This window comes from Lissotriton vulgaris, chromosome 7 (genome assembly GCF_964263255.1).
Source record: "Lissotriton vulgaris chromosome 7, aLisVul1.2, whole genome shotgun sequence".
NCBI classification, from domain to species: Eukaryota; Metazoa; Chordata; class Amphibia; order Caudata; family Salamandridae; genus Lissotriton; species Lissotriton vulgaris.
Window position 1 is genome coordinate 435,347,562 of NC_141695.1, and position 22,290 is coordinate 435,369,851.

The 22,290-nt window shown below is 45.1% G+C and overlaps 1 protein-coding gene across 1 annotated transcript in view; it reads right to left on the minus strand.

Moving 5' to 3' along the window:
• Positions 1-22,290, minus strand: part of LOC147701799 (sacsin-like) — a 305,895-nt gene that overhangs the window by 82,172 nt on the left and 201,433 nt on the right. The window contains 1 exon segment of the mRNA XM_086930425.1: positions 7,115-7,203. Coding sequence (XP_086786551.1) covers positions 7,115-7,203 — 89 coding nt within the window.

Consider the following 22,290-nt stretch of genomic DNA (forward strand, 5'->3'; position numbering starts at 1 on the left):
AGACGTGAGTCCCTTGCTCACTTTGCCACTGGATTCAAGCAAGCCTGGCTGAAGACGGCTGTAATGCCAGAAACCGGTCCTAGGAAGCTTGTTTCTGGTCCAGGGAAGGCATGGCTTGGCAGTTCGGGCTGGACGGTTCCCATGAGGCACAGGGTCAGACTGATTTGCATATGGCCATGTCTGAACTGGGGTGGCAGAGTGGGCTAAAGAACGGTGATGGATTAAACCCAGATCTGTTGACTGGGTGTGAGTGTTTGATTGGTTCAGATGCTCCGTCCATCACCACCCCATTTGTACCGCTTTGTTCGCCATAAGTTGGTCACTTTGCCACTGGATTCAAGCAAGCCTGGCTGAAGACGGCTGTAATGCCAGAAACCGGTCCTAGGAAGCTTGTTTCCGGTCCAGGGAAGGCATGGCTTGGCAGTTCGGGCTGGACTGTTCCCATGAGGCACAGGGTCAGACTGATTTGCATATGGCCATGTCTGAACTGGGGTGGCAGAGTGGGCTAAAGAACGGTGATGGATTAAACCCAGATCTGTTGACTAGGTGTGAGTGTTTGATTGGTTCAGATACTCCGTCCATCACCACCCCCTTTTGTACCAGAATGGAGGAGGAGACTGAGCCTCTTCCTGACCCCCTGTGTGCAACAGAGCAAGATGGGTCAGTGGATGGTGTGAACCTCTCTTCCACCTTGACCCCTGAGCAACAGAATGACTGTCACCAGTTGCTAGGACCGTTTTATGCTCTGTTCTCCCTGATTCCCAGTGTCACTGATTGGTGCATCCATGATGTGGACAGTGGGGACAGTCCTCATGTTAAGCACAAAACTTACAGAGTGACTGACAGTGTGAGAGCTTGCATCAAGGAGGAGGTCTCCAAGATGCTTGTGTTGGGAGTGATGGAGTCCTCTAACAGTCCTTGGGCCAGCCCAGTGGTCTTGGTCCCAAAGGCTACGGCACTGGTTATCACGCCAGAACTGCGGTTCTGTGTGGACTTCCGAGGCTCAATTCAGTCACCAGGAATGACGCGCACCCCATCCCCAGAGCTGATGAGCTCACTGATCGGTTAGGGGCTGCCCAGTATCTCAGCACTTTTGACTTAACGTCTGGGTACTGGCAGATCGCCATGACTGATGGGGCAAGAGAGAGGTCAGTATTCTCCATACCAGATGGGCACTACAATTCCGGGTTATGCCCTTTGGGATGAAGAATACCCCTGACACCTTTCAGAGGTTGGTCAACCAGGTGTTGGCTGGACTGGAAGAGTTCAGTGCCGCATACCTGGATGACAATGCAGTGTTCAGCGCCAGTTGGGAAGAATATCTGCGCCACCTCTGGGAAGTGTTGATGGCACTGCGGAGAGCAGGCCTCACGATCAAGGCGAGTAAGTGCCAGATCGGGCAGGGTTCCGTGGTGTACTTGGGACAACAGGTCGGGAGCGGCAAGGTGGCACCCCTACAGCCCACGATTGAGACCATCCTGGCTTGAGAACCCCCAAGACCCAGAAAGAGGTGACAGCCTTCTCAGGACTCACTGGGTATTACAGGAGGATTGTCAAGGGGTATGGCAGCATTGTTGCACCCTTGACAGAGCTGACTTCCAGGAAGCAGCCCAAGAAAGTGATTTGAACTGATGCCTGTCAGAAAGCTTTTGATGTGCTGAAGACTGCCATGTGGACGGCGCCTGTGCTTCTGGCACCCAACTTCTCAAAATGTTTTTTTGTCTAAACAGACGCTTCAGAGCATGGTGTGGGGACTTTTCTGTCACAGATGAATGAGGAGGGCATAGACCAACCTGTAGCCTTCATCAGTAGGAGGTTACTTCCACGGGAACAGAGGTGGAGTGTGATTTGTTGTGGTCTGGGCACTGAAAAAGTTGAGACCATACTTGTTTGGGACTCACTTCCTGGTTCAGACAGACCACAGGCACCGCAGATGGTTGATGCAGATGAAGGGTGAGAATCCAAAGCTGTTGAGGTGGTCAATTTCCCTACAGGGAATGGACTTCACGGTGGAACACCACACTGGTACAGAACACGCCAATGCAGTGGAGAAGTGTGGCTCACTGATTAGAGCAGGCAGACCCTGAAGCAGAGGTCAGACCCGGGACCAGGGTTCAATTCCCGACGCGGCAGGGGCTTGAGCTCAAATGTCCACGGACTCGATAATTCTCGCTTCGGTGCCTTCCATAATCATGGGTTCACACTCTGCAACTCTGGGCATTAAGCTTGCTTAATCTCCACAACGGCCCCCCGTGGCGGGATGCCTGGCTTTCACCTTGGGGATGCCCTGTAGGGGCTATCCCACAAGGAAAAGCCACGACGGGTTCCCAATGCAAGCGCTGAGATGCCTCCCGGTGATTCGAGCGCTATATAAGAACATACAAAAAAAAAAAATGGTCTGTCCAGATTTTTCTGCCTTAGTGATGAGAACTCCCAAGAGGTAGGTTGTTCTCCCCACATTTCAGCTGGAGGGAACACGCGTTTGACCTGGTACCATTGGCGTTGGTCTCCCTTCCATTTTTTGCTGTTGCCTCTAATGTTTTTGCTGGTTTTAGATGCTTTGGGCACTGTGCAACTGCTATTCAGTGCCACAGTGCAAGTGCACCCTATGGTAAATTGATGTATGGATTAGTGACTTCATGATTCGCTTATTTGGTTTACTTGTCAGACCCTAGTATAGTGCACTGCGTGTGCCCAGGGCTTGTAAATCAAATGCTACTGGTGGGCTTGCAGCACTGATTGTGCCACCTACAGGAGCTGCTTGTAAAGTGTGTCTCAGGCCTGCCATTGCAGAGCCTATGTGCAGACTGGTACTGCCATGTTGACTTGGAAAGGGCACCCTCTTGCTAGTCCCTAAACCTTCCCTTTTCTTCATATCAGACACCCCTAAGGTAAGCCCAAGGGCAGGGTGCATTGTATGTAAAAGGCAGGTCATGCCCTGATGTGTGTGGCATATCCTGATAGTGAATTACACTATTGCAAGGCTACCTGTTCACCATAGGCCAGAATGGGCAGTTTGATTATAACATCTTATAACCCTAACTGACTCAGGGAACTAGGTAGAAATTCGAGTTTAGTATGCCTGAACTCAGAATGATAAAATACATCTTTTAGTGAAGTTGGTTTTAACATTCTGTGTTTGAAAATGCCTCTTTTAGAAAGTAGGTATTTTCTTGACTAACCATTCAAGCATGCCTCTGCTAGGTTGTGTATTCCTTGTGTGGTTTATGAGTGACAGGGACTGGGGTGGCTCCAGGAGACAGGGCGAGTCAGCACAGGGCTGAACAGACCCATCTGCATGTAGAGTGGTGGGATGAGTAGTACCTGGGACCTGAATAGGGCTGTGCCTGCCTTCCACAATGCTGTCTCCACCTCCTGTGGTGTGTCTGAGGACCCTGGCCCATCCTGACAAAGAAGAGAAGGAGCCTTGTAAATAAAGTGCTCCGAAATTGACCAGGACTGGTATAGACTAGGTACAGACCCTTTGTGGATATAAAAAGGGGGACCCAGACCCCAGAACTTAAGATATTTTCTGGGAATAAAGACAAACCTTCGCTGAGGAGAAGAACCAGGAAGCTGAAGGAGGAGACTACCATTGTGCTGTGTATTTGGGGGTTGGCCTGCAGTGGTTGCTTCATTGCCAAAGAAAGGAGAAGAGAACCGAGTGTGCTTTTCATCAACTTGAAGAAGAATCTCCAAGGGCTTGAACTGTGAGCTTGCCTCCTGACTGAAGTCTCAGGGATACAAGACTTTACTAACTAGCTCCCCCTGAATTCCCTTGCTGGGAATTGAAGTGCCTGCTGTTGTGCTGGGCCTTCTGAGAGACTGGGTGTCACTGGGAGCTGGAGGAGCGACTCAACGACTAGAAGCGCGTTGCCGCCGCTGTCGCCATCGCATCGCCGAAGGTGGCGCATCACCGGAGTAGCGTTCCACCGGAGCAGAGGTCGCGGTCGCATAACTGGAGAAGCGCGTCGCAGGGCCTGTCACGGCTCCAAAGATCATCAATCGCCGCACGGCCTTTGGGCGTGCACGCATCGCATCATAACCAAGACGCCTTTTTGTTGCATCGCACCGGAGAGCAGTATTGCATTGAGGTGCCAACTTGTCGCATCGTACTGGAGAGCAGTAAGAAACTGACTCATCACCTCCCCACACAGTAAGGAAGTGAGCTTCAACTCCCCTGCACAGCAGTAAGGAACCAACGCATCCACTCCCCTGAGTGTAAGGAACCAACGCATCACCTTCCCTGTAACCTTTAGTTTGCTTTGCGTTACACATCCAAGGTACTTTGAGTAAAGTGTTGCATTCATGACTTGAGAGAACTGAGCTATTTTCTACCATTTTAAAGTCTATTTTTGAGTACAGTATTGTGGATTTTTGACGTTTGGTCTTGTGTTATGTCTATATATGGAAAATGCTACTTACCAGTATGCATCTGTTCTTGGCATGTAGAGCTGCAGATTCTTACACTGTGCATTAGATCACCACCTGGTGTTGGGCTCGGATGATTGCATGTTGTTGTCGTCTTGAAAGAAGTCTTTGTAGTCATGAGATAGGTGACTCCTCCCTTGGACGATAGTGCGCATGGGCATCGGCTCCATCCTTAGATTGTTTTTCACCATGATGGGAAACAATGGAGTTTGTAGAAAGAAGAAAGGGTGTCCATGCATGCATATCTAATTAAGATAGAACTGGAACAGACACAGGCCCCGGGGAGGCGGGAGGGTGTGTACGAATCTGCAGCTATACATGCCATGAACAGATGCATACTGGTAAGTAGCATTTTCCGTTCAAGGCATATGAGCTCCAGATCTTATACTGTGCATCGATTGTACAGCAGTGTCTCCCCTAGCGGTGGTCACCTGTATCTATTGCAGTAGTTTGAAAAAGGGTTTTGAGGACAGCTTGGCCTACTGCAGCTTGCTGCTTAGCTTGCACATCAACACAATAGTGTTTAGTGAAGGTGTGTGTTGAAGACCATGTTGCTGCCTTGTAGATGTCTTCTGGGGGAATGTTCCCTAAGGAAGCCATGGAGGCTCCTAGTTTGCGTGTGGAGTGCGCTCTAGGAGGAACTGTTAATGTGCGTTTTGACTTGTGATAGCATATTTGTATACATTTAACAATCCACCTTGCAATTCCTGAGTTTGAAATGGGATTGCCATTGTGTGGTGGAGAGAAAGCTACAAACAGTTGCTTTGTTTTACGAAAGGATTTAGTCCTATCAATGTAATAGAGAAGAACTCTTTTTACATCTAGTGTGTGTAGAGCTCTTTCTGCTCTACACACTGCTTTCTGCTACAGAGTTTGGGTTTTAAAAAAATACTGGTAACTCTACCGATTGATTTAGATGAAAAGGAGTAATTACCTTAGGAAGGAATTTAGGATTAGTCCTTAGAACCACCTTGTTACGGTGTGATTGTAAAAATGGTTCTTGTATAGTGAAAGCTTGTATCTCACTAACTCTTCTAAGAGAGGTAATAGCAATAAGGAAAGCTGCTTTCCATGTGAGAAATTGCAATTCATATCTATGTAAAGGTTCGAAAGGGGGGCCCCTGAGCCTTGTAAGCACAATGTTTAGGTTCCACATTAGAGATGGTGGTAACCTAGGAGGAATGAATTTCTTTAATCCTTCCATAAAAGCCTTGATTGCAGGTACTCTAAATAATGACATATGTTGTCTGTTTTGTAGATATGCTGCAATGGCTGCAAGATGTAAACGTATAGATGAATATGCTAGATTACATCTTTGTAAATGGAGAAGGTAATTCGGCACCAAAGGTATTATTTTCAGAGTTGAGGCCTGGTTCGAGGGCTTGGAGGCATCGGAAACAGGTTTAGTGGGTTTCGGCACAGAAGATTTTGGGGTGGAAGCAGGTTTCATTGGTTTTGGTGCATTGTCTTTAGGAGTCGAAGGTTTCTGGGTCTTTTTCGGAACCGGGACTTCTTTTGGTTTCGGTGCCGAGGGAGCTGGTCGTATCGGCACATGCGGTTTGCTCGGTGAGGAGCTACCAGAAGGCTTTAATATTTTCTTCGGAGCCGGGCTCGATGGCGGGGCTTTAGAAGCAATGTCTCAGTCTCGACTGGTCCCCGAAGGCAGAGTTTTGACCTTAGCCTTTGGTTTAGGTGGTTGGGTGGGCAGTCGTACTCATGCGTTGACCTGATGGTATGGAGTCATCGGAGTCATCTGCCTCAGATACGATATGGAGATCATCGGAATCTTCTTCGGGGACACATGGACCTTCGTCGAAGATATCCGCTGGTTCCGGAGCTGATCTCTGCATGTCGCGTCGACGGGAACTCCGATCTCAAATGGTCTTCTTGGATCGAAAGGACGCACTAGCTGTGCAGTTCGACTCGTCAGGTTCCGTGATAAACACAGGTTACACACCTTGTGATGGTAGCTGTGTGGAAATTTTGGTCCACACTCGGGGCATCTTTTGAATGGTGTCCTTTCCATGAGGTGTAGGCCTCACCGCGTGGGTAGGCCCGACGGCCCGCGTCGACGACCGGAATCGAAGTGATGAGGTTGAGTCTATGTATAAAAAGTCGATTTTCGAACCGGAGCGGAAAAGTAGCATCCAAAACCAGTGGGGGAAAAAAACAATCTAAGGATGGAGCTTATGCCCATGCGCACTATCGTCCAAGGGAGGAGTCACCTATCTCGTGACTACAAAGACTTCTTCCAAGACAACAACAACATGCAATCACCCGAGCCCAAAACCAGGTGGCGATCTAATGCACAGTGTAAGATCTGCAGCTCATATGCCTCGAGCAAATACTTTATAATACAACCTGTGTGCTGTCCATCTGTAGTGTTGTCACTGTATTACTGTATGTGTTCACAAATGCTTTACACACTACCTCTGAGATAGGCCTGTCTGCTCGTGCCAAGCTACCAAGGGGGTGAGCAGGGGTTATTTTAGGAATGTAGCCTCCTTACCCTGACTAGACGCAAGGGTCCCTTTTTGTTCAAAGGTACCTACCTCTGCCAACTAGTGACCTCCAAATCTAACAGGCCCTGATACTAGAGTGAGTGAAAATGGCTTTGTGTGACACTGGAGGTGAAGTAGAATCCACGCTCAGACAGAGAACAGTGACCATGTTTAAGACTTACGTCTTTCTCCCATGTTCTGAAGATGCTGAATGACACCAGATTTGAGATCACTTGGCAGGAATCGCCCTTTTAGGCCTGGCAGAAGAAGTCTAGAAAAAGAGAAAATAGTACACATTCTTTTAAAAATAATGTACCGTGACTGAAAGGGAATAAACAGGTAAGCCTTAGTTTAATGGTTATGAGAACGAATGGATGTGTCGCTTTAACATAGCATCCTCATCAGAGCACAATTTGAACAGTTATTCAATTTTCTTGTTGAATAGCATGCAATTGACATTCTTTGTTTTTCTGCTTTCAAGAATTCAGCAAAGCAAACATCTTCTAAGATCAGCTACATACTTCAAAGCCCTGTACATTCTACAAGATTATAAAAATGGGCATTAACCACATGCTTATCCAAAACATGACTTGCTAAATATCGATCCAGGCTGTGCAATAGCCCACTTTTTTAGCACTATATTTGGAGAAATTTGTACTGTAATCGTTAAGTATATATATATATATATATATATATATATATATATATATATATATATATATATATATATATTTGGTCAGGAACACAATATGTGCTTTAACCTCTCAGAAAGACTAGTGGATTGTATGTGAATCTATACCAGATACCAACCTACAAAATTATTATATTTCTTTACTAGTAAGTAGTTAATTTCCTCTACAGTGCAAATCTATTTGGGAATCACATGCTGGTCAAAAGTGATTCCCCCTTATTGGTTGTGGGTGTACTGCTGTAGTAAAACTGTCTTTGAATGAAACATGTTTTATTGTTACAATTTCAAAAGTAGTCCCTTCTTCTGACTCACCATGTAAACTTTTCTTGCAAAGTATATAAATATAGAAGTCCCAAAAACAAAACCACTACACCATCTCTCTAAAATTGCTCAGCTGTGTTGTAACAGCCATGCTCCCCCATGATCCATCTGTACACAACACCTGGTCCAAAACATGCTGCTTAAACCTAAGCTGGACATTTAAACACAAGTTGATGATCGATTAGACAAAACTCTATTTACCTGCACAATCTACCATCAGATGCCTGAACTTCCCCAAGAATTGAACAGATTCTAGAACTTAAGTCAGATAAGCATATTTATAATATGATAATTTATGCCAATTGTTATTTGTGGATAAACGTGCCCGTTTATCTCGTGCGGAGGCCAAATCTTTTTAATCATTTGTCCCCCATGGCCTTCTTATCGGTTTTTCATGCAACACAACATCTATGCTAGTTAAGTTCAATATGTATCATCTGGATCTTTCACAATACAAGCAGTTCTAGGTCACACAATGTATTTAGGAATACAACCATAGTGCTCCTCTGTAGGTAGAAACACACAACAATGATTTACTTCTGAAAGGAGTGGGCCTTCAGAGGTTTTTGGAATTATCAATACAGCGAGAGCAAACAGAACTAGGGAGTTATTTCTTCAGCTGGGGGTACAGGTATGAAAAGGAATACCAGAGTTATTATTATTTCTTGGTTCTGTAAGGAGTGCAGTATTTACTCACAAGAAGTCTCTTAGTTCTATGGAGAGGAAAATATGGATTGTGTATGATTCACAGGGGAAAAAAGCAAGCCTTAAAAGTGGAATTTATGTATGATCAAGAGAATGTTCTGAGCCCAGTAGAGTACCTAAGCTGATTTATACTTCTTCGGATTTCAGCTCTTGCCTCAGACTTTTTCTGGCCAAAACCAATAGCTTCAGCTGGACCTTACCCAGCAGCTATCTGAACTTAAAAGAACTTTGTCGGATGCAGCCTTCAGACTTGCCCTGTTGAAGGATTTCAACTTCCATTAAAGTTAAGACGAAGAAGAACGTAAAAACTTGACAATACGGCCCGCTTGTGCATTCAACTTCTGCTCCATCACAGTCAACCTGAAATTTAACCAAGGTCCTGGTGATTGGAGCCTTAATTTTTCTGGGCACATTTTGCCTCAACGATTTTAAAATTCATATATCTGGTCCCTCTTATTGGTTTTAGTCATTTTGTTGTTACTGTTTCTTTTTTTTTTCAACAATCTTTATTCAGACAATTTTCCTTAATTTTTACAGAACCAACCCCACCCCCCCCCCCACCCCTCGCCCGCCCCCCCTGGAGACCAGGTATCCATTATTGTTACAAACATAGGGAAATAGAAATTAACAATCAGTCCATTTTAAGAAAAGAAAATATCTTAATAAAAAGAAAATTTTTCGGACAGCACAGCGCTTCCGGCTGAGAAAATTAAAAGAAGGCACAAAGATATACTTATAGCAATAGACACCAGTTGTTCCCACTAATCCAATCATTTCTCTTGGATCCAGTCGAGCAAGGGTTCCCAGATTTTTAAACCCCTTCTTCGAGTATTACGTCCTTTGTTCCTATAAATGGCGACCTCGAGGCTGCAGGTCGCAAGCAGTCTAGCCCTCCATTGCAGAAAAGATGGTGGTGTCGGATCTAACCATGCTGATGCGGTAAACAGCCATAGCAACAAAAATCAGACCTTGTATCTGTTTTGGTCGATCCATGTTAGATGTGCCCAACATGGCCTCTTCAGATGTAACATTCACACTAACATGAGCTATGTCAGAGAGGAAGCCAGATATTTCAGCTAGTAAATTTGTTAGTGAATTACAAGAGGCAAACATATGGATAATATCTGCCTCAGGAAGTGCGCATCGTGGGCATGTTGTGCCTTTCCCAGTCCCCCATTGGGCTATTTTATATGGGGTGTAGTATAGTGAAAAGAAAGTTTTATAGAATAGTGCTTGAACTTTTATGGACATTAAACAGGTGAGTGACATTTGGTATGAATAAAGAGAAGTTCGGGAAGAGACACCAAGTGTAGTCTGCCAAGCTAGGACATGTTTGTCCATGTCATCTGGTAATAATGTATTCATCGCTTCATATATCTCGCCGATTTTAGGAGACGCTTCTCTACATAGATTTTCTATAATTTGGGAAGTTTGAAATTTGATGCGACCTCCCGCCTTCTTTAATAAAAAGTCTCTCAGTTGAAGAAATTTAAAGAAATCCCTATTAGTAATATTAAAATCTGATTTCAGCTCATCAAACGATTTGATACCATTTGCCGAAAAAAAGCAGCTGAGCTGTTTAACCCCTGAATCAATCCATCTCCTTATACAGGTATCATGGAATATCTCTGGAAGGTCCGTATTCTAGCTTACGGGGGTATAGTAGGAATAGCGACATAAGCCTATTAGTTTTTTAACATTCCCCCATACTTTGATGCCACTGGAGATAGTCTTGAATTTTACTTTTTTAAAGTAGCCATCGTTTGCATGTCTCCATAGACATCCAGTACTCCCTTCCCCCAGAATGAGTTCTTGTAGAGTGGGTATGTTGTTGCCACCCGGGTTAATAGTGTAACACTATACCTCAACACTGTGGCCCAATAATACAGCTTGAAGTTGGGCAAAGCCCACCCTCCACGTTCTCTAGGTAACGTGATCCACCTAAATGCCCTACGTGGTCTGTTATATCCCCAAATAAACCGTGAAAACATAGTATCTATGTTTTTAAATACTTGTGGGGAGAATTCTAAGCAGATTGCCTGAAAAAAATATAAAAACTTGGGAAAAAACAGCATCTTAACTACGTTGCTTCTACCACCGATAGTTAAATGTAGGTTCTTTAGTCGAAGCAAGTCTTTCTTAGTACGCTGTATGAGTGGTTCCACATTGTTGTTAACTAAATTTTCAATATTAGCACTAACACTAACCCCCAAATATGTGGCCTTATCTATTGCTCTAGGGTCTCTCATCGTGATTTTGCTGTTAAGCACGATCTGTGTCTTGCTCGAGTTTAATTTATACCCCGAGACTCTACCAAAGACTTGAGCTTCTTTTTCAATCAAGGTTATAGCGTTTTTAGGGTCGCTCGTAACAATAGCAATGTCATCGGCATATGCTAAGCATTTCGTATCTAGATAACGCACTCGAATAGGAGGGATTAATATGTCATTTTCAAGCCTGTGTATAAATCCATCAATATAGATTGCGAACAAGAGGGGTGAGCATGGGCACCCTTGTCTTGTCCCCCTAGTGATGTTAAAATTTTCGAACAGAGCCCCATTAGTCAATACACTGCCACTAGGGTTAACGTAGAGCCGTTGGATCGCTGTTATAAATTTCTCTTCGATGCCACAGTTTGACATAGCGGCCCACAGGAATTTCCAGGAGACCCTATCACACGCCTTCTCTGCGTCAAGCAGGATAAGTGCCATAGGGTCTCCTGTTGTTCCTGTGTAATCAAAAAGAGAAATGACTCTTTGTACGTGGTCAGTTGTAGATCTTCCCGGTACAAATCTGTGTTGTCGTTCAGAAACTATTTTATGTATCAGGGGTGCCAGTCGTGCTGCTAATAGTTTCGAATATATTTTCGAGTCCCCATTGATCAGGGTAATAGGTCACTAAGACCCCATGTCCTGGGGATCTTTATTTTTCTTGGGAAAAATGACTATTTTAGCTAACGACCAGGACCTTGGTGGATTCCCTCCCTGAAAAATATACTGAAAGAGTTCTGTCATGATGACCCTAATTTGTGATGCAAACTTAACGTAGAACTCAGTGGGGATCCCATCCATACCTGTTGCTTTCCCATTAGCTAGGGAGTTCAAAGAGAGTAAAATTTCCTCCCAATAAAGGGGACTATCTAATAAATCTTGGTCTTCTGCTCCCAGATGATCTGTAGTGAATGGATCAAGATACGTTTCAGGATCACTACATTCATTATCAGTTTTGTGATATAGTTTTCGATAGAACCCCTGAAAAGCCGTTCTTATATCTGAAGGTTCCGATCTCAAGCCAAGTTCTGGATCCTTAATTTCTTTTATTACAGTATTTGATGTCTCTTCCCTAGTTCGCACCGCAAGTTGGTGTCCCACTTTTTCATTTAGCTCATAAGTTTTTTCTCTGTGGATATTGGCTCTGACTATCGCTTTTTTAATTAATATTTCTGAGATGAAGTTTGTAGCGATTGCCACCCTACTTACTTCGCTATCTGTTACCCTTCCCTCCTGTACCGACTTAATCAAATCCTCCTCTGCTCTGCGCAGATTTTGTTCTAACAATGTCATTTGCTGTTTTCCTTCTTTATTATGTTGGAAAGAGAATCGCATAGTTTCACCTCTGACACAGGCCTTCAGGGTATCCCACACCACGTCAATTGAGGTAGACCCCATGTTATCTTGCAGAAAAGCCGGAATCCAAGTTTTCATATGCTGAAAATATCCATCATTATTTAGTAATGCCCTTTCAAATGTCCAGGTATTTGTTGTGGATTTATCAGGGCCACACGTAAGGCTAAACTCAAGTGGATTATGGTCCGAGAGGATTCTAGGTAATTTTTCTATTTGGCAGATTGTTCTTAAAGAATTAGACATAAGCATATAATCCAGTCTTACATGCCGTGAGTGTGGGTGCGAATAATAGGTATAGCCGTAGTCCCCTTGGTGTTTCAGTGTCCATCCATTTATTAAGCCATGCAGCCCACACATATCTTTTAAAGCTTGAAAAACGTTTTGTTTCCTGCCTTGAAGTGTAAACTCTGCGCCCATGGACCAATCACCTGGTAAGTGGATATTTAAGTCCCCACATCCAATCAGAGAGAGAGGCCAGTGTACCAATTCGTTGGAGACACTATTTAGTACACCCGGATCGTCACTAATATTACCATATATAGTGCACAATGTCATCTTGCTTGTCCCGTTGTTATTACAACACTCTGCTATCGCATATCGCCCGAATTTATCCGCCACTGATCGTGAAAACTGACCCCCCCTCCTTTTGCTAAAATGGACACCCCCCTCGTACCTGACCCTTGTGTTGTGGCAGAAATAAGTCGATATCCGAGTGTTTTGAGTAAGTATTGTTGTGACCCCTCAATGTGTGTCTCCTGAAGACAAATAATGTTCGCACCAGACAACTTAGGACCCTCTGTTACTTTCGGCCTTTTCTTGAGATCGTTAAGGCCACATATATTCATTGAAAGTATTTTTATTTTAGCCATCCTGGTTCCTAACAATCCCCGGTTGAATTATGTGCTGTCTCTTAAGACAAAATACGACCCTATATCTTCTTTTCTTACATTTCTCTGTGTATACCCTGTGTCCCCTGTAGAAATCTTGGGCCCTGGTCCCCCCTACCCCCCAACCCGCCCCCCCCCACTCCCCACCTTTTTTGAAGCAGCCAGGCTCAAGCCTGAGCTTGTGTGATGACGTCTGTCCAACCTCGCCCACACCCCACATCACCTCTCCCCTTATATTCGTGTGTGTTCCCTGTCTGACCTTTAAAGGAATTAATGCATTCCTGAGTTACATCTCGTCATATATTACTAACACTTTAAAGAAAAAAAAATATATATAATAAATGAAAAAACAAAAAAAAGGCCGTTGCACAGGGAAAAACAGTGTAGAAAAAAAAAACAGATTGAAACCCCAAATCGCCTAAACATCACAAATCTGCATTCGCATTAGACATTGTCATAATCAGTATCATTAGAGTAGTATTGGGTACGTCTTATTAATATCTTCCCCCTGCTGCACCGTTTTTCTCAGACGTAATATCCTTCAGAGCCTGCTCTGCCTGTATTTCGGAGCTAAAGAACATTGTCTTGCCCTGTGAGATCACTTTTAATTTAGCCGGGTTTTGTAGAAAGGCAGTGGCCCCAGCCTTTTGGAAGGGCGTGATCAGTTGCCGCAGTCGCCAACGTCTTTCTACTGTCGTATGAGCGAAATCAGGCTTGGTGAAAAAGGAGAAGCTCCCCCAGTTCCGTTTTTTGTTAGGTCTTGCCAAATCATACCCGGCCTGCCTTAGTAAAAAATTACCAAAAAAGACCAGGATGACTCTGGGAAATGATTGGCCTCCTCTAGGGTGCTTAGGGAGTGAGAAAGGGAATCTGTGTACCCGATGTATTTCTTTGTCCCAATCCCAATGAGTTAATTCGGGGAAGGCGTTTTTGAACAGGCTGATCGTAAATGCCCTTACATCCGTCCCCTCGCTGTTCTCTGGAATGCCAAGGATCCTTAGATAATTCCGTCGTTGGCGGTTTTCTGCCTTTTCTAGTTTCCACATTATATCCGTCCCCGTGCTACCCTGTGAAGTCACCTGAGTTTTCAAAGTTTCCACAGTATTCTCCAATATTTCAGTCAAGGTTTCAACCATGCTCAATCTCTCTGCAATGTCCGTGCATGTTTTCCGATTTTCCTTACTGATCCTTGGAGTTTTTTTCCTGCTGCGTGGGCGATCCGACTCTCAGCCTTAAATTATTTCTAAAATGAGTTCAGAGATTGTAGTATCATTGCCAGTGTCGGCTCTGTTGTGTTGTTGTGATCCTTGCTTTGGTTCTGATCACCCTGGGATTTTTTACTCTCGGTGGTTACATCCTGCTCCCCTGTTAGGGTAAGTGGCTGTGTATCCGAGTAGTCCCATCTGAGTTCCTGTTCTTCCTCCGTGTCCTCATGTTGTTTTGACCTTCGTCCCACAGACGCCCTTTTTTAGGTCTCGCGAACTATCAATGCGCGCAAGCGCATTGAGCGGAGCGAGAATTCAAGTGCTCGAAATCCTCGTCAAACCAAGGGCTTCTTGGTGCGGTTTTCATTAAGTTCACGTGAATCACGTGACCAAACAAGCACGCGCATTCACGGCCGCACAACACAGCAAAGGGCTTCGCCCAGCGTGCGCTCTGCGGCTTCTCCTCCCCTAATTAATCATGGCTGGCCGGCCGGCCGTACTTTCAGTTTCCCGGCCGCTCTCTCTTAGTGGCCTCACATGTTTCACATTCCACGATGGGCTGGGAGCAGATAACCTCCGTTTGGCGAACAGCTGGATTTAGTGATTGTTACATGGATGTTAAACATTGGACAGTAAAATACAGGTCCAGCTTACAAAAAACATACTTTCCACGGATTCAGTAAAAATACCATCTGAAACTAACAGGCACCAATTACCAGGTACAAAACGCAGTTTTTGCTGCGGAGCGTCGCTAACTTTCCTATCTGAGCAATATAGAAATGCATCTTCTTTGACCGTTCTTACTCCCGTACTGCTAAAGTATTTTTTAGCCCTGCGCGGTAATGCACATACACCGCTTTATAGAAATAGAATTCAGACAGTGGCTTGAAACAATTGTGGGTTAATCAGCAGCAAAATGTGAATACACTCAGAATGCCTATGCAATCTCAAATGCAACATACAACAAAAAAACATTACCCACTATAGTGTTTAGAGGACCAACAATATAAAACCGAGCAGTGCACACCAACGTAAAAAGTAAAACAGTGGCTTTATCTGAAGAATTTAGAGTCACTGATAAGTATTAAACACTCATGTACACAAAATAGATGAATAATCAATTGCCTACTATAGACAAACATCGTAGGAAAAAAAACTCGCTACTGACACGGAGCAGAGGAGTCCTATTTAGAGAGCTGCCTCCTGAATACAAGTATCGTAAGTGGAGCACTTGACTAATAATTAAAAAAACAAGAGTCGCCAAAACCTGTTCCACGATATTTACATGACTTTACATGACTGCTTATCAAGAGGAAGGGCTAGAGAAAAGGGGAACAAAAGAAAATAAACCACGTAAATCAAACCTAAAATGCTGGGTAGGAATAGGAAGATTGACTCGACCTGTTTCTTATCCAAACAGAAAAACGATTTACTTGTTGGTACTATTGGACAGAAAGAGGAGCTGCTATTGAGAATCACATTCCTGGACTATAATTACTCTGAATGCAACAATAGAGATTTCAACGTGTAACACATGGATAGCCTCGGACTTCAGGGAATAGGGGGACTTGTGGAAAACAGGCGCATCTTACTGCACAAACTATGGCCGACGGTGAAATAATTTACACTGGAGTAAGACTCACTCCCAGCAACAGATAGTTTACCATACACCTTTCTGGTACAAGGCATCTTTCTAATTAAAGACAGGTTCGTCGTCAAATGGTTTGTCCCTTGTGTGGTGGTTAGAATGCAGTGCATGTTTCCAGGCCTCTCTGAATCACTGACTATCCCTTAACACTAGATTTCATGTACACTGTCAGGGCCTACTGCCAAAACCTGCAAATTCAGTACTCTCGATCTATGTCCGCATTTGACAAGCTTGAAGTAAAATATAAATCCATTTGCCCCTCACAAGCGTGACAAATATGAAATCAGGTGACATGCATTTAACTGCCAAAATGTAAACAAGCCGAATATGTGCATGCAGCTTTCCAATATAGAAAACAAATTAGACTTTATTCGCAAAAAAATATATGCTACAATTGGACTCCTTGGGTTCACTCACATGCAAACCTCAAGTGACTCCAACTATTAAATCTTCATTAACACAAACAAAGATACTTGGCACAAAGCCACCCAATAGGCATACTGCCAATAAAACCATGCTCAAACCAGGCCAGAAAGTTAGTCTCGTTTTGCCATCAAGGAACAATGAATTTACAATAAACATGGCCATTGAAAATGTATTCTTAAAAATCAGGATTGGAATTATATGGCCATTAAGTGGTTAACTATTTTGCAGATTACTGTGAAAGAATTTGGTCAGTCAACAGGTGACAATACAGAGAATGAACCATGGCTTTCAAACTAAGAAGTTAAAAAACCAACAACAACAACAAGCACTGGCGTTGCCAATAGGTCTCCAGTAGGAAAGTTGGAGCTATTACAATTGCAAATAACAATGCCTTTTATTTTTGTTTTCATTTTAAAAACATAAAGGGCTTTGTCATTTACAAAACCAATAGCTCCAACTTTCCTACTGCGAGACCTATTGGCAACGCCAGTGCTTGTGATCTCCTAGGTTTCTTTTGGCTTGTTTACTGGCTTCCATTACTTGTTGTGGATTCTTCGCATCCCTCGGCGCTACTACCACTAGGCGGATGTGTGTCTTCCGAGTCCACTGATTCTTCGTTTAGGGAAAAAAAGTTCTCAAGAGGGTCTGGAGATGTGTACCCTGTTTCTGTAGTATCAACATTGTGCATGATGCTTTCATGTATACCACTTGCTAGCTGACTGACAGCTTGTAAGTTATTTATCTCATTTGCCGCTTCACGTGAGGTGCCTCCCGTCTTATTGTCAGTGCTTAATATGGTAATCTCAGAGCTTGACCCCATGATTTTAGCATTTTGTTTTCATCCGCATTATTTGTAGCTCTATTAATGCCGACAGTTGCTTCTTCATTGCCCGTATACAATAACTCTTTCTGTTTAGTCATGCCCTGAGTCTCCATAGTCCCACTCTGATCTGGCGCTGGGTCCCCCACACCTGCAAAGTCATCGTTCCAACCCTTGCTCGGTTTACTGGGGAAAAGTCTCGTAATGGCTGTCTGTTTTTTATCTTTCAGGGTGGCAGGGACACTATTTGGGTTGGCTCAGTAATTTTAGCGCTTTTATTCCATGTCTTCTTCTTACCGGTGTTCACGTTGGCTTCACGCGGGTCCTTAGCCTCCTTAACCCCCAGCCGCGGCGTTGATGCTGTAACAAGTACAGTGGAGCGTGCCTTGTTCCGCGCTCCACCTCGGGCTGCCATTTCCGTCCTCGAGGACGCTTCCGCGTTCCTGGCGTCCTTCGCGTCCTCGGTTTCCCGCAGCAAGTTTTGGTTGCTAAGCAACCACAGACCGCGGACGTCAGTTTCTCCCCAGCCGGGGATGACAGTCAGGAGAAGCCGGGCTAACGTCTCCCAGCGCCCGCCACAGCCCGATGATCAATGCCGATGGTCTCTGTAGGAACTGGAGTCACCAGATCCCCGGGGGTAGCCTGGCACGAGCAGGTAGGCACCCAAAAGCTCAGGTGTTAAGTGACCATACAGCACACACATCCACTGAGACCATAAGTGCACGCAAGGACTTAGACCACACCAGTTACGTTTGATTCAAATTACTAAGCTTTTATATACAAATAGAATCAGGGCAATCAAAAATTCACAGTAGCCATAACTTATTAGTTTCCCTTAAAGCACATGCGTTTCATCACTTAAATACTAAAATGAATAAATATTAAATATTAGATAACTGAAGGTCTGACAACAGCCTTGCTCCTAGTCAGCACCTGCAATGATTTTTTATAAATACATTCAGATAACATTGCTTCAAGCATCAATAACCATTTCTTCAGGTGAGAATCAACTTGTCATCCGGTAAGACTAAACCTTACTCTCAGCATAGGTAAAATACTTCATTAAAGCAGCAATAAACAGTACCTCTAGTAACATGAGCATTTCATTAAGGCTGTAATAAACAGTGCCAATAGTACCCAGGCAGGAAAAACCATTCCCTCAATCAGGGCCAAGCAGTAGTCAGTGATCAACTACTCCCCAGCCGGGGTTTAACCTTCTTAGAATAAGGGCCCCCAAAGGTCTTATAGGGTCTTATAGGGCCCAGTTCAGCGTACTCTTATGGGCCTAATAGGGGCCAACCACGATGCTCCCCAGGGGAGGGGCGAACTCGGGCCTCTTCCGGCCTTCTGCCCTCCTCCCCGAGGGTTACCTTAACCTTCGGGCCTTCTCGGGCCCCTTGCGGTGGTTGTCAGGCTGGTGGGAGGTCTCTCCCTCCGTTAGGAGACCTCCGGTGTGTTTCCTGCTGCGGGGGCCGATCACTGTGCAGCAAGTCGGAGGGGGCTCCTACTCCTCCAGGCCCCCTCCGTGACGATTCTCTGGCCGGTCCAGGGCTTCTCTCGGCAACCCAATCACGGCACAGCGAGGGCGGGGCACGGGCTGTGACACGGCCGGGCGCCCCCGTCACGCGGTGTGAGTGAGGCGGCTTCGGCCTAACTTTAGACTGCAGCGGCGGTGACGGGGGTGGGGCTAGATGCGCCGCCAGACAAGTGAGGAGAGTCCAGGCCCCAGGGCCTAGCGTGCCCTCTCTTGATGTCGGCGGCCCTCTTCTGACACCGGGGGCCACCGCGGGGGATGGAGCAGCAGCTGGGCCCCTTTAGATGAAAGCGCCAAAGTTGCGACGTGTGAAGGCGAGACTTGAATACCTCAGAGTCCCCGGGTGATGACAGCGCCACACTTCCCACAAAACGGTGAGTTCCTGACAGGAGGGGCTCGGGGACAGCTGAGCTTCAATTTAAGCAGGTATAGCGCTTCGGGGGTCTAGCGCTTCAGGGCCATTATAGCCTCCAGTGTCACAGCGCGCTCCGTGGCACGAGGGACACTAGCACCTCAGCGCTTCTCCAGGGCACAGGAAAAAATGAGGCAAGGGCGAAAAAAAATAGGAAAAGACCACCCTAGGGATGACAGGTCTAACAGTCTCTCAGTGTCACAGGGTTGCTGATCGCTCTAATCCGATCATGCCAATAACACCAGCGATTTTCCAGCATCCGTACCCCAGGGCCAGGGTGCATTACTCGGATAAGACTCAGGGATCGAGAGGTGGTGTGGAGGTGAGTTCAAGAGGTCTCACTCAGCCGCCATCTTGCTTCCTGAGTCAGAGAGGTGTAGCTCTGTTGCTACTGTTTCTTATTACCTTTTCTTAATTTTTAGAAATTGGTTGTGGGATTTTGAACTGTGTTGTGTTTGGACTTTTGACTGTTTGAGTGCTGCTAAATAGTAAACACGTTTTCCTAAGTTGAGCCTGTTTGGTCTGTGCCATAAATACGAGGGAATGAGCCCAGGTTAAAATTATTGAACCTGTGTGTTTCGTACTCCAGTCAGACAGCTAGGAAATTGAAGGGATGTGGCATCAGTGAATCTTCTACACATTGGGTTGGCTGTGGCCCATGTTGAGGATTCCTGGCATTATGGAGGACACCCTCTGTCTGCCATAGCTGTCCCTTTGCCAAAGGGGGAATTGATGTTTGGGACTTGTTCTCTTTCCTTTGAATGGGACTGGCACAATTAGATATAGTTGAAATTTGCACACTGATGCTAGAACCCACAGAGATTATGTTGGTGACTTCAGAGATGGGGCAGCTAAGTAAGAGATCCAAGTGCTTTGGAGGAAGGCATCTGAGGCCCGAGTTTGAGGGGCTGGAACCTCCTCCTCCCTACCAAAGACCAGTATAACTGACCAAAGAGAATCTAATGCAGGACTGAAGCCTCCAGTTGTCTACCCTACATAAATCCTGGAATAAACTACATTGGGGTACTAAACCTCTTTTGCTACGGAACCTTCTTCACATTGCCTGCTGACATGGTGAAAGATAAACCTCACAACCATAAGCTACACTGGTGCTATACTACAGGTGACCAAGGATACAAGGACTGCTGTGGAGGGCAAGATGGAGGAAATCTGGACCAATGTAAACCTACTGCCCCGGGACCTTCGGAACACAGTTGAAAGAGTGCGCAAGGCAAACAACCGATTGGCAGAATAGAAGGGCTAAACTCATACTATGCGGAGGAACCTTGACTCAGTACACAGCTGTTTAAAAGCTTCTTGAATACTGGGTCTAAGATGCTGAGGGACAGACAAGGTGCAACAATGTAAGATTAGTTGGCTTCCCAAAGGGGTGGAGAGCACAAATCCTGGATTTGCATGGTTCTGCTCTTGGGTTCCCCAGAACAGCCTCTTCCAGTGCTTTAGTTGTAAGCTAGGGAAAGGGATGCAATTTAAAGAGCAGCAATGGCAGGTGGCACAGTACTAAAAAAAACACCAAGATAATGCACCTTCCAGACTACAGGCAGGTGGTGGGGCAACGTCACAGCTCTTGTTAGAAATAAAACTAAAACATTTAAATGATAGACCTCTCCTATGCCCTGATGTTCCTGGCCAGGTGTCAAATTTAAAGGCAATTCTTTGTTCTCTGACTCACCAGAGAAAGTATGGGAGTAGGTCGAGGAAAGAAAAGTACTATGACACCCAGAGTAATAAGCCACCCGCCAGACAACATCACAAGGTCGATAACAACCCTTTAAGGCCCAGAGACAAATCTCGTAGGCATGCCCGCTCCGAACTCAGAGGTCCATCTCACTACAGTATTCCTGAAGACAAAGCTGGTTATTTTCCTGATAATGAACCAATAGAGTTGTCTGAAACTGGGCCCTGCTTGTCCAAGTTAATGGACGTAGGGATCTTCCCAAAACATTGAGAGCTACGAGGGTGGCACCCTATTATTACACATAATAGAAACATTCACAATTTTGCAACGTACTCCAGCAACTCAACCTGAACATTGATTTGAAGTCCCTTGTAAACCCTAAAATTCCTCAGCCATCTTGGCTATCGCAGAGGAAAGTGACAGGTCTTCTCTCCCCCTCCTCTTTTATTTTATACTGTGCTTGACTAGTTTTGTTGTAACTTTAATTTTTTGGCTTTAGTTATACTTTGGGGCGGCAGTGGCTTCATGGGCATTGGGGTGGGGAGAGTTTGGGCAGTTGAGTTTAGTATGTTTAAATTTTGTTTTATTTCTTTGTTTCCAGTTGCTCTGTTAGCGACCTTGAAGAATAGCACGCATTCCAAGCAATTGACACAAGGGTTACTGGTGACATACAGACAAGTCCACTGATGCTCTGCTTACTCTGGGGAGGAGGGCGGGTCCCATGCTCTTTCCCACTGTCGAACCCATGCTCCCTCTACCAGCTGTATGGTGAAATTATTCAAGCATAACTTTCAGACATAATACACATTTCAATAAATATGGGTTGGTACTCTTAACTCCTGGTTCACAACTTAAAAAGCACCAAAGGATTACAGCACCATAATGTCTTGGAATGGGAATGGCTTACTTGACAAAATCAAACAGAGGAGGTCCTCCTTTATTAAACAGAAATGTGTGTCTGATGTTCCCATGTTGAATGAGATGCACCTTATGGGGACGCAATGCAATTTCCTAAGCCAATCTGAATTTACCAGAGTGTTCCATGCTGGTTTCACTAGGGGCTCCTGAGGAATCGCAATATCATTAAATTCCTCTATGCCAAGCTCCTTGAAGCCCCCCTGGGTACAACAGTGGTGGGTGTAGCTTCAACTTGGTTATGTACCCTATAAAGGACACCCACACAAGCTTCATCCCGCAGGTTGGTAGATACTTGGCATTAATGGCACAAGCACACCATACAATTCATGTACTTCTGCAGCGCCCGTTGCTCACAGTCCATAATACACTATATGTGTGCCAGCTAGTGAGACTGCAATTTTAGGTGGTTCTATTCTCCCTAGAAGGCTTTCAGTTCAATCCCTCATCAAGATTACGCTCTGAAAGC